The sequence below is a fragment of the Eurosta solidaginis genome, chromosome 4 (assembly GCF_040869045.1).
Source record: "Eurosta solidaginis isolate ZX-2024a chromosome 4, ASM4086904v1, whole genome shotgun sequence".
Classification (NCBI taxonomy): domain Eukaryota; kingdom Metazoa; phylum Arthropoda; class Insecta; order Diptera; family Tephritidae; genus Eurosta; species Eurosta solidaginis.
The window spans coordinates 229,236,121-229,249,381 of NC_090322.1; the positions used below are offsets into that span (position 1 = coordinate 229,236,121).

Genomic DNA, 13,261 nt, shown 5'->3' on the forward strand with positions numbered 1-13,261 from the left:
GAGGAGCGCAGTCTTTCAATTTAAGGCAAACCATGTACTTGGGATTAACTAATTGATTATTTAAAATTTAAGCACGCGCTCTACCTTTATAATTTTAGATCCCAAAATTCTTTTACAAAAGCTATTGTTAAAGTTTTTTAGTCAATATTCAACAAGATTATGTCTGTGTTAAATGAAAAATTGCCTTCTATTTTTTGGTCCATTTATATAAAGGTAGTCCTTAAAAATTTTTTATCATCTTTTTATTTTCAATTTTTTAGTGCTGCCTACAAAAAGGCAATTGCAACTTTGATTAGTAATTTAAGTAATTCCTAACGCCGTTCTTTGGCGTTGCTCGGACGTACTACGTCTATATCTATATTCGGCTTAGGTGACTGTAGAAAGATGTATGTGTGCTACATATAAATCGGTGAATTATTATAGCTGTTCGATGTTCTTGATATTGGTGGAGCGTGTGAGTTGGACAAAGAGGATGAATGTGGTGAATGATTCTTGTTGGCGATTATTCTCATAATTTACGAAGCCGGATAATGCAAAGCAATCGTTGTTGGTGAATATGATCACAATTGTTTAGGAAGTAAGTTCAACATAATTGATGATGTGGTGAATTTTCATTGCTCGTGAATGTGCATCATAACAAGAGAATTCCATCTCGTTTGTCAGCTACTTAATTTGCACAGCTGAAAATCGTGGTGAAATTCGCATACGCCTAAAAGTATGCAAGAACGTGCATTGAGTTGGGCGTTCAACGAGGTTGTATTCTACAACGCCTGCATCACTCAGGAGGCTAGCCATGAAGGTATTACCTAATATTCTAAATAGTTCCAATTGTGCGTTACGTAGCCCAAATTTTTTGATCAAGCATTGCACTGTCACCGAGTTTTAAACTATATTTCAGGTTTCAAGTCTCTAGATATCCAGGAAGTTAGTTAAAAATCGATTGCAAGATTTCCAATTTAAAACTAGTTTTCTTAATATCTCGATCCATGAGCCACCTAGCGGAATTTTTTTGATAAAATATTGCATTGCCACCGTGTTCTGACCCACGGCCCAAGTTTCATATCTCCAGCTCACGGGGAAGTTACTCAAAAATCGATTGCAAGATTCCCCTCGTTTTTTCAAGGATTTATAGTTATCTCACTTAGCGCCATCTAGCGGAATTTTGTTTTCTGTAAATTGTATTGTCACCAAGCCTCGAACTGTGTGTCAAGTTTCAAGTCTCTAGGTCACCGGGAAGTTAGTTAAAAATGGATTGAAAGATTCCCAAATCAAAACAAATTTTCTTAATATCTCGATCCATGCACCACCTAGCGAAATTTTTTTGATCAAATATTGCATTGGTACCGGGTTCTGACTTACGGCTCAAGTTTCAAGTCTCTAGCTCACCGGAAAGTTACTCAAAAATCGATTGCAAGATTCCCCTCGTTTTTCAAGGATTTGTAGTTATCTCACTTAGCGCGCCATCTAGCGGAATTTTGTTTTCTATAAATTGTATTGTCACCGGGTCTCGAACTATGTGCTAAGTTACACGTACCTAGAGACGGGAACTTAGTTAAAAATGGATTGAAAGATTCGGAAATTAAAATTAATTTTCCTAATATCTCGATCCATGCGCCACTTAGCGGAATGTTTTTGATAAAATATTGCATTGTCACCGAGTTCTGACTTACGGCTCAAGTTTTATATCTCCAGCTCACCGGGAAGTTACTCAAAAATCGATTGCAAGACTCCCCTCGTTTTTCAAGGATTTGAAGTTATCTCACTTAGCGCGCCACCTAGCGGAATTTTGTTTTCTGTAAATTGTATTGTCGCCGGGTCACGAACTATGTGCCAAGTTACAAGTCTCTACGTCACCGGGAAGTTAGTTAAAAATGGATTGAGAGATTCCCAAATCAATACTAATTTTCTTAATATCTCGATCCATGCGCCACATAGCGAAATTTTTTGGATCAAATATTGCATTGTCACCGGGTTCTGACTCACGGCCCAAGCTTCAAGTCTCTAGCTCACCGGGAAGTTACTTTAAAATCGATCGCAAGATTCCCTGCGTTTTTTCAGGGATTTTCGTTTATCTCGATTCATCTGCCACCTGGCAGCATTTTGTTTCCCACGAATTGGCACTACCATCGACTCGCAAACTATGTGCTAAGTTTCAAGTCTCTGGATCACCGAGAAGTTAGTTAAAAGTCGATCGCAAAATTTCCATTTTAAAATTAATTTTCTGTATATCTCGATCCGTGCGCCACCTAGCGGATTTTTTCACTTGCATTGTAATGTCTCCCAGATTTGAACTATGTTCTTAGTATCAAGTGTCTATCTCAACGGGAAGTTATCGAAAAAGACTTCCGTGGCTCAAAAATTCGTTTGGAAATGAGGGGACAAACATGAAAGCGACTTAATATCTAATATATATAATTCTTCTGTCACGGTTTTAGGGGCTTAACTCCTCCGAAACGGCTGAACCGATTCTCATCAAATTTTGTGAGCATATTGGGTAGGTCTAAGAATGGGCCAACGTCTACCTTTTTTTCGCTACGTGCCTAGGGTCTTGAGACCAAACGTGGACCCGGGTACCCCTAGAATGTGTTTATACAATATGGATGTCAACTTAAAGCTGTTGATGAGTGCTATAGTACAGGATAATCTTCATACAACTGGGAGGCTAGGGTCTCGAGATATAGGCCAAAACGTGGACCCGGTTACCCCTAGAATGTATTTATACAATATGGATATCAAGTGAAATCTGTTGATGAGTGCTATAGTACAGGATAATTTTCATATAACGGGGAGGCTGGGGTCATCAACAGCCCAAAACGTGAACCCGGGACCCCTAGAATGTGTTTATGCAATATGGATATCAAATGAAAGCCGTTGATGAGTGCTATAGTACAGGATAATTTTCATAAACTGGGAGGCTAGGGTCTCGAGATATTGCCCAAAACGTGGACCCGGGTACCCCTAGAATGTGTTTATACAATATGGATATCAAATGAAAGCTGTTGATGAGTGCTATAGTACAGGATAACTTTCATATAACGGGGAGGCTAGGGTCTCGATATATAGCCCAAAACGTGAACCTGGGTACCCCTAGAATGTGTTTATACAATATGTATATCAAATGAAAGCTGTTGATGAGTGCTATAGTACAGGATAATTTTCATATAACGGGGATGCTAGGGTCTCGATATATAGACCAAAACGTGAACCCGGGTACCCCTAGAATGTGTTTATACAATATGTATATCAAATGAAAGCTGTTGATGAGTGCTATAGTACAGGATAATTTTCATAAACTGTGAGGCTAGGGTCTCGAGATATAGCCCAAAAAGTGGACCCAGGTACCCCTAGAATGTGTTTATACAATATGGATATCAAGGGAAATCTGTTGATGAGTGCTATAGTACAGGATAATTTCCATATAACGGGGAGGCTAGGGTCTCGAGATATAGCCCAAAATGTGGACCCGGATACACCTAGAATGTGTTTTTACATTATGGGTATCAAATTGAAGCTGTTGATGTATGCTTTAGTACAGAGTAAGTTTTACACCGCTGGGTGACTACGGGCTCGAGTTATAGGCCAAAACATGGACCCGTATACACCTAGAATGTGTTTTTATATTATGGGTATCAAATTGAAGCTGTTGATGTGTGCTATAATATAGAGTAAGTTTTACACCGCTGAGTGACTAGGGTCTCGAGATATAGACCAAAAAATGGACCCGGATACCCCTAGAATATGTGTGTATTATGGATATCAAATGAAAGCTGTTGCTGAGACCTCTAAAGTTCATTGTGATATTCGATTTATTCGCATCAACCTGGCAAAACTGATATACATATATGCATGTGAAGCCGAAATAAAGACAAGAATTAATAATACCCACATACCTATTTACATACGTCCTATTCGATTTGCCTGAAATTTCGTATATAAATTTGCCTATATTAGTATTTACGATGCTTTTTTCCGGGAAGTATACCAGAGACGGACTGGGACTGGGATTAGGACTAGGACTGGGACTGAGACTCGGAATGGGACTGTAACCAAATACCTACATACCACCCTCTGGGACGGGCAATAAGAGATGAAGAAGAAGGAGAAAAACTTGAGAGAAGAGAAAAGAGAGAAGAGAAAAGAGAGAAGCGAAGACTGAGAAAGAGATAGAATGAGACGAAGGTGGTGATGAAGCGAAAAAGACGGAGGGAGGAGTGAATAAAAAGATTAGGAAAAAGTGTAGAGGGGTAGGGCAGAGTTAGACGGAAAAAGCTTATTAAAATGTATGCAGATAGGCCAAATTTAGGGCAGAACAACGTCTGGCGGGTCTGCTAGTAAAGGTATAAAAAATTGCTTGAGTTAGGGAAATATTTTTGAAACCAAAACCATCATCAATTTTAGTTTAACTCTAAAAGAGTTTTAAAATTAGTAGAAAATATATATTTCGTTTGGTCTTATAAGTCTTTAATTGTTAAATAAAATACTATTAACAATTTTATATATGTAAATAAAATATTATTCAAAATTTTATATGTAACAACCTATATCTTCTCGAAACTTTTAAAGGATTTTGTTTTTTTTTTTTTTTAATTCCAGGAATACCTTCATGAGTGCATGCAAAAAATGGAAGTAATTTTCGAGGAGCACAGCCGTAACCTGCAACCGCATGTAAGCACAGCGGAATCCTATCAACATCAACAACAGCACATGCAAGCGCAGCAACAGGAGCACCATCATTATCAGCAACAACAACAACAAAAACAGAAGGAACATCATTATCAACAACAACAACAACAAACACATGCCGTGCATCAGCAATAGCAACAATCAAAGCGTTTATAGTAAAAGTGACAGCAAAGCAAACAACTAACTTTATTGCAAGACTTTGCAAGACCAAATAAAACAAAGGAGAGCAAAATGAATACAACGGTTATGTGTATGTTAAATTTCGCTCTTCATTATTATATATTTGTAAGGAAGTATATGCGTTAAAAATTTGGCGTACTACACAGAGTAGTTGCCGAAATTCTTAGATATAGAAAATCATTAAGTAAATCTTCACTGGCCTACTTCCAGAAGCATGCGAGGAGACTAACAAAAGTTCCTTTAGTTGATTAAAAAATGGCATAATTTTTTGAACGAATCAAACTGATATCACAACCTTGTTTATGCTATTTTTTGATCGGGTTTGCTCCATTAACTCATGATTGATGTCTTGTTTTAACGTGAATTGCTAGGCCATAAAATTTCCCAGTTATGAGCCCAAAATGCCCTAGAGCCTCCTTCGTCCTACTTACACGACTCATCTATTTTTATTTAAACTGAAGTAATATTCAGACTCGAGTCATTCCGGTACGTAAAAATGGCTCTAATGGAGAATCCATGACCAATTTCGACGTCTGATTGGAAGAGGATTCTGTCAGTTTGAAACATTACACATCTTAGAATTTGTATTTTTCATAAGTCTCCTATCTATTTTCTAATGAAATCTGCGAAAGGGCGGTCTAAAAAAAATCATGAAATGGCTTCTCCTTCACTCCTGTGACTATTGAATAATTGTAGTACAGCCATGGGTTAAACGCCCAACTCATTGGTAATCATTCATTGTTGCAACCGCGGTGCTTCGTTCCTTCAACAGGAACGCAGTGATGCCATCAGTAGGAAATTTGATAAAGTGGGGAGTGTTGTTCAAGTGGCAGTCCTTTCCTGGGTAAGATTTCAGTACACATAGGTACCTATATTTGCAGGTCTTGTCTCCTTGTCATGCAAGCTTCCTATTTCATCTAGTTCTGCGATTGCGAAAATTCTAGGTTATTATATGGTTTGTGGAAATAAGTTTAAAGGATTTTCAAACTAAGCGAACTCTTGTTAGTAGCTCCGTATTTACATATATATTTTTACTGCAAAATTAAAAACCTATACAAAGAGTTTTTAAATAATTTCAAACTCCATCCTTTCAACTCCTTCAAAATTCATTTGTGATGAGGTCTACTTTTAGGCGCATGAGCATGAAAGCGGATTTAGAGCTCGAAGTCTGAGTCGTTTGTGAAATATTTACTAAAAACGTCGTTGAAGTGACTAACTGTTACGCAAAAAAAAAAGGAATTCTATTAATATCCGGTGCTTGCTGTTAACGTTTATAGTTATTTGTGCAAGTGTACTTTAGACTGTTTCAAAAAAAAAAAAAAAAAAAAAACAACAAAAAAATTTTTATTTTTTACAATAAAAGGCTTCATTTTGTTGTAAAAAATGAAATGTTTGAAAGAAAACAAAATATTTTTGAAATCAGTCTATAGTACGTGGATGATTTTCTTCTTCTTTTATTAATACTTTATATTTTTATAGGCAAGAAAATATTAAAGTTTAAAGTTAAAAGTTTGTTTATGCGCTTTTTCTTATTATTATAAATATTTTTTATTGCATACCTCCTTAAAAAAAATACTAATAAAAAATATGAAACTCTTGTCAGTTTACTTACCTACATAAATTCATAAATAATACATACATACATACTTAGTTATATAAGTAAGTTAAATAATATACATTTCATATGAATTGAATTAATGATGAATGTAGGCGGAAATGTACTAACAAATGAATTAGTAATGCAAAGGAACACATATCCATATACCGCAACAAACAAAAATAAAAACACAAACAAACAAAATAAAATATTTTTTTGTTAAAAAAATTAAGCCAGAAAATGCATATACGTATGCAGCCGATTATGAATTAAGCAAAATTAAAACTTAATATTTTTTTTGTTATTTTTTTTTAATACAAACACACACACAAAAAGTACAAATATATTAATTTTTTATTTTCAAACAACCAAGCCCAAAACAAAATTCAAGTTAAACAAAAATTTGCTCAGTTTGAAATTGAACTGTTTTGCCTCTCATACAATGTGCGCCGTATAGCAATAGGTCAAACAAGTTACATACAAACATAACTATGTGTTCAAAGTTGAAATGCGTTTGTGCGTGAGTTTCATACAATTACAATTAGTTATTATTATTATTTCTTATTATTACTATTATTATTATTATTACTATTATTATTATTATTATTACTATTATTATTATTATTAAGTTTAATATGTTAAGCACCTTTTTCGCTTTTGTAATATTAAAATTTACATATTTTTTTGTTTTCTCTGTTTGACTTTATTTTTTAAGCCATTTGAATTTTGTAAAATTAAAAACGCGTCATGCGTAAGGAAACGAAAATAATAGACTGATTAAAAAAACACACAAAACAAGCAAAACAAAGCAATAAAATTGTTGTAAATAATTACTTATACAGAAACATATACACAAACATACATGAAAATAATCATTAACATATGCATACATACACGCAGCCGATGCAACTATGGGAATTATAAATAATTATGCAATTACACAGTTAATAGGATGACCTATTTTTTTAGTACTTCCTCAAAACAAAGTACTAAACTTGAATTAAAAATAAACTTATACAACTTTTCCAACCCCACCCGGCTAGACTTAAGCAGAATAGATCCCAAAAGAGTGTTTGTTTTTTGTATTTTTAAAGAAACATCGAGATATGCCCCTGTCCGAAGGTTTTGACGAGTGTTAGCGATGTTGATGCTCCTTTGCCGGATATAGATCCAGTACGTTCCGATAACAAGCGCCATTAAGATACTAGTTCGACCATTTCGGGAACGAGTAATATGAACACATTAAACCTTCTAGACCATACCGCCCCCTCACCCTGGTTCCATGAGCAAGCAATTTGTTGCCGGCAAATAGTATCCATCTGCAAAAAGTCTCAAAAACTTTCAAATAAACGCTTTAAGCTTACCAGGATTTGTAGTAACGTCTAATTTTTCAATGATTAAGCTTAGAACGCTTTTCTGCTTGAATTTTAGTGGCTTCTTTTGCGCATGTTCTGGTAGTTCTCTTTAATTTCACATGTTGTTATAGCAGTGCTTTGCCCTATCCAATAAGTACGACTACTCACAAATTGTCATCAATATCCTCAAACGGGAGTTCGAGGAAACTTTTAGTTTCGACAGGGGTGGACCAGAGAGAATGGTTTGTTAGAGGCCTTGGTTCCACATCGCAAATGAAAAGTTGATTGGTGTCACGTGGGAACACGTTACAAGCAGAACAAACATTGTGTACATGTGTCAGGGTTGATTCTGTATAGATAAGAGTTTAACCTGATACAGTATACAGATCGAAGTTGAACTATAGTGTCGCGCGTCTCCCTGGGGAAGCTCCTCTACTGCGAGCTCCGGGCATTTGACTTTGAGAACGGGGTCGCCAGGCAATTCTTGGCAGAGAGGTCCAACGGCATTTTGTGGATATCACTGGGGACCTATTTGTGCTGTTCTTTTACATACGACTGAGTTCTCAGGTGCGGTATTTCTTCATAATACTTGCTGAAATGACTTTTTAAGTACCTAAGAGGCGGGCCCTCTTCAAACATATGTCTGTTGGGATGCCCACTTTTCTGGATATTCACATCATAAGGCCTTCTCCGGTCTTCGCAATCAAATTCGTAATGGTTTTGAATCCACATCGTTCGAATTGAATTTTTTGTTTGCAGTTCAAGTGATAGGTTAGCCATTTTTAAAATTATTTTGGATCACTTGTTCAAGGGTACCCGACTTAGTTTACGTAGAAAATTTCGCTATTTCTCCCTCTTCTTCGTCTTGTAGTGATAGAAACACTCTCGCAAGTTTTGGAGAGTATTATCGGCGACAGGGCGACATATTTACAACATATATAAAAATTCCATGTTCTTTGTTTTTATAACTCGATGTACTAAAGTCAAAATCGTTCAAAAATTTGATTTTTAGTAGCCCCTTACGCGGGCAATCGTCTTTTACAACGTCTCCAACTAGATACCTCGGTTCATTTTCTTCTCATTTTACCTACAAGGATACACTCTTAAGGTATTGGGGAGGTTTAACGATGTTGATGGTCCTTTCAGTTCCGGAAAATAGAACCGTGAAGACGCGCTTCAAGGAATTGTTTTACGCCAGTCCTCTCAAGGGGTTGCCGGCGCAATTTACAGCTTCTCCAACCCAATTGTCACCCTCATCTACCCGTGGCGAATTCAGTTCATTTAACAGCCGAGGCACAAGTTTTTCACAGAAGACGGTTAAACGTGGTCATATGAAATCGTTTTTGATACGGTCGGGTTAGTACTTTAATGGCGCCATTTTTCGGATATGGTTGTTGTAATGTTTCTTTCTGTCAGGTTGGAACGTTTTGTTATCCAAAAGTAAGACCTTGAAACACTCGGCAGAATGCTATAAACATCCCTTCCATGACCAATCAAATATATATTATTATCGAAAAAGAAGGACAAACGGATAAATGAACTCTTGAGGGGAATATCACACTCTCGCTGCTAGTTCTAAAGCACGCTATCTTGATATTTGTTTCAAAACGCGCAATACATTTATTTGCCAGTTGACGGTTTCAATTGACGCACGTTTTGCAGCAAAATGATGACACGACTTGTTTTCAATATACAGATCGAACTGGTTAGCACTTAAGCTCAACTATGTGACTTTCTGTAAGAAAAGATATGCTGTTTCTTTAGCTTTGGACAGTAGGTAACCGGAATCCGTTTTTTACACCGAAGTTGTGTGGAAACCTTTGGAGCATTTTCCAAATATTCATGGTGTGAAAGTTTTCTATAAGATGATGAGCAGGCATCCATCCATCACCCTTTTTTCCAAAAAACTCCAAAACACGATTTCAGTTTGAAATGAAAGCCCCCTTGCAACTTCAAAATTTTTGTTGTCTGTTATTTTTTATACTGGGCCTTGTGCAAACGAACAAGAGTGAGCAACAATCATTTTGAATATTTTTTTGAGGCTTTTCAACTTGAGATCTTTTTAAGGATAATTTTTTTTCAAGGATGGTCTAACGAAATAAGAGGTGAGCTATCTGGGGCAAACGAAGTTTTTATTTAAAAAAATCTTATTAAGGGGTGACAGCTTCATAAACTAACACGTAAGTATGCCAAATATATCAGCCATTCAGTTGGCTTATTTGGACTGCGACAGGACTCGCTGAGAATTTTCGAAGCTCCACTCATAGCTAGCATAGAGGCGGTACTCTAACAAGATACATAATGCATAATACAATCACTTATCGAAAAAAAAAAAAATCACCCAAATAATATACATATATATATGAATCTGTCAGCCTATTCGCGAATATTTTTAATAAATTATGGATCTAACGATTACTCGTTGACACCGTTTCACATATTTCTATCTGAAAAGTTGATTTCGATTACGAATCCTATAACATCATACGGGCCTAGGTTTTTCGCAATTCGAATCAAATACCCATAAGACACACATACAGTTGTGGTATTTTTTTAAAATTAGAATTATATTTGGAACTTATCCTCGCTATAAATATAATATAACAAGCGCGTAGAAAATGTATGTAATTTCCGAATAATACCAGATTCTCTTGTATAAGCGTACTTTTTTTTGACTTTCAACTGGTTCTACTGTGCATAATTACAATAAAGGATTGAACATTAATGTCTTGACTTGCACTTATATTGTGATTTTATTTCTATACATATTTACGTAAATATGTTTAATTTAAGTTTATATACATAGGTAGACATAGGTATTATAAGTTTCTTTTTTGTTGCTTACAGGAGCAAAGCAGGGACCGAAAGTAAAAGTTATTTTATGGTACCATTTCTAAAACCGCCAAGTCAGTGATGAGTTTGCACTGAGAAGCTTTTTATGCCAAATCACTGCCGAGGGGCGACTCGCATAGAAAATTTTTTTTATAATTGAACAAACTTGTTTCTAAATTTTGTATGTTGTCTGTCACCGCGGCCGGAATTTTGAAAAAAAAAAATAAAAATTAATAATAATAATATTGACAATTCATTTTATACGTATTCGTGAAATAGTCAAAAACGAAAGTTGAAATATGACTTACACACGATTAGAAATATCTAGTGTTATAGTACCATTCGAAGTTTGGCTTTCTTCATGTACAGCAGAGAAAAGAAAAATAACAGCGGCAAAATTTATCGAATTTCGTTAACTAAATTCTTCTTGTTTTATTTTCGATATTTTAAGAAACAATTTCCATGTATTTTGTAACTAAAATCAATACCATATCGAAAAAAAATCGAAAATTCTAGAAAATTTCTAGGAAATATCGAAATTTTATTTACAGTTTTCTGAATATTTTTCAGTATACAGTGTTGCAGTGCAATCAGTTTTGTCAAACAAGCTAAAACTTATACATTGTGAACAATTATGTTTAATTATGCAAAAAAAAAATTGAAATACATTGAAATTATTAAAAATCAATTCGAATTTTGAGAGATCTACAAATTGTTCTTTGTTAGACTAAATTCGATTGGACAATACTCGACAATACTGCATGCTTAAAAAAAGTCACAGAACTCCAAATAATAAATCGAAAATGTTCCTAGAATATTCATGCATTGTTTCAAAAACGTTTTTAAGATTCTGTCATTGATGTACTGTTTTGTCTTTTTTAAAATTATCGAAAATAAAAGAAGAATTATTTAACATCTGCTGCATGTTCGCTGCAGTAACTAACAATTTTCTGCTCTCACATGGGGGAGCAATCTTCTCATTCACATCTCCAACACCTCTTCGCCCTCTCATCATAATTCTTCGAACTCTCTTCAGTTCCACATACTTCCAATCCCACTTCCACACACTCTTCTCACTCTCACTCACGGCTACTCCCATTTGCATGAAAGGTGCCCAACTTTATTCGTATAGTTTTTTTAAAGAGGAGTTGAAGATTCAGTCCTATTTCGACTCCCACACCTCCCATTTAAACTCGAATTGCCTGCCACTCCCACTCCCACTCCCACTCCAATTCTCACTGCTAATCAGTTGATTTTTTCGGAAAGAAATCAATGCCGTTACGGTCCCTGTTTGAAAAGCTGCATTAGGTTTAAAATATAATACATAAATGCATAGTTGTGTATGTGTACGCATTAGTAGTGGTCTCAGTGATGCATTCGCATATATGAGAAATAAGCACAGTTACATTCAGTGAAGGGGGAAAATATGCTTTTAGTTACGCTTTTTTACATAACAATAAATACAAAAATAAAACTGAATATTAAAATAAAACAAGATGGACCACAAACAACGGAAAATACTTGAAATTACCAAGCACTTGTTTGCATAAGGGCCACACATCCGATTTGCAAAACATTGTGCATAAAAAAGAGTATTTTATGAAGAAAAATTCATCGTTTTTTTTTTTTTTGTTACCAAACAACAAGAAACTGAAAATTATAATCAGTAACAACAACAAAAACATATATGTGCACCACGCAGATACACACAACAAAAAATATTCAAATCCGAAACCACTGATGTAAGTTTTTTTTTATCTGTATATACATACATTCGTATTTAGAAATTTCAAAATAAAGTTTATATTACTAATTATAAGTAGTTATTAGATAACAATAATACTTTGTTTGTAGTACGTAGCTTGATAAAATATTGCGTAATAAGCAGTTGTAATTGTAATTACTTGTGGTAAATAGTATGTAGTAGTACTAAAGTGCATTAGGAATTAGTAATATTTAATAGTCGTAGTAAACTAAGTTAGTAGTAAACAATAGTAGTATGCTCCGTAATAGTGTAGTAGTATGTTGACATAAATAATATTTGTGACGTTGTGAATGTGTGATTTTTATCTGTTTGAAAAAAATGCATTTTTCGAAAAGCAAATATTTTTGAACTTCTTTATTACTCGTTAATTGTGAAAAATGTATTTGTTGATATCCAACATTGTAATTGTTGATATCCAGTAGATAACAAATAAAACATTTATGAAGATATTGTAAAAAAATGAAATTGTTCATAAAATTTATGAATACAATAAACTAATATTTTATATTCCATACAAACAAATTATTTGTGATTTATTAGTACTCATTTTGAGGAAGCCTGAGATGATCCTTTGAAAAGAATTCGATTATTTATTTGCTGAACGTGTGGGACAAATCCTCGCACAACCCCAGCCAGCGTAACCGAAAAAATATTTGCAAGACCTCAAAAAAGGAAGGCTTGCTTATAGGCTCATCAATATCAAGACATTTACCCTAGCTTAATTTTGAAAACAATTTTTGGTTAGTAGCAGCGAACAGAAAAAAAGAGAAAACTTCCATGAGTTTTGTAGCTGAAACCATGTCTCAATTATATAGTTGGCTCATCTCATCAGCTGATTTTATTTTTTTC

The 13,261-nt window shown here is 34.8% G+C and overlaps 1 protein-coding gene across 1 annotated transcript in view; it reads left to right on the forward strand.

Annotated features, from left to right (window-relative positions):
* CycD (cyclin D) overlaps positions 1–12,915 on the forward strand; it is a 251,535-nt gene extending 238,620 nt beyond the window's left edge. Inside the window, exon 5 of the mRNA XM_067784973.1 lies at positions 4,594–12,915. Coding sequence (XP_067641074.1) covers positions 4,594–4,818 — 225 coding nt within the window. The 3' untranslated portion in view covers positions 4,819–12,915. The remainder of the gene's footprint in view (positions 1–4,593) is intronic.
* Positions 12,916–13,261: the final 346 nt, after the last annotated feature.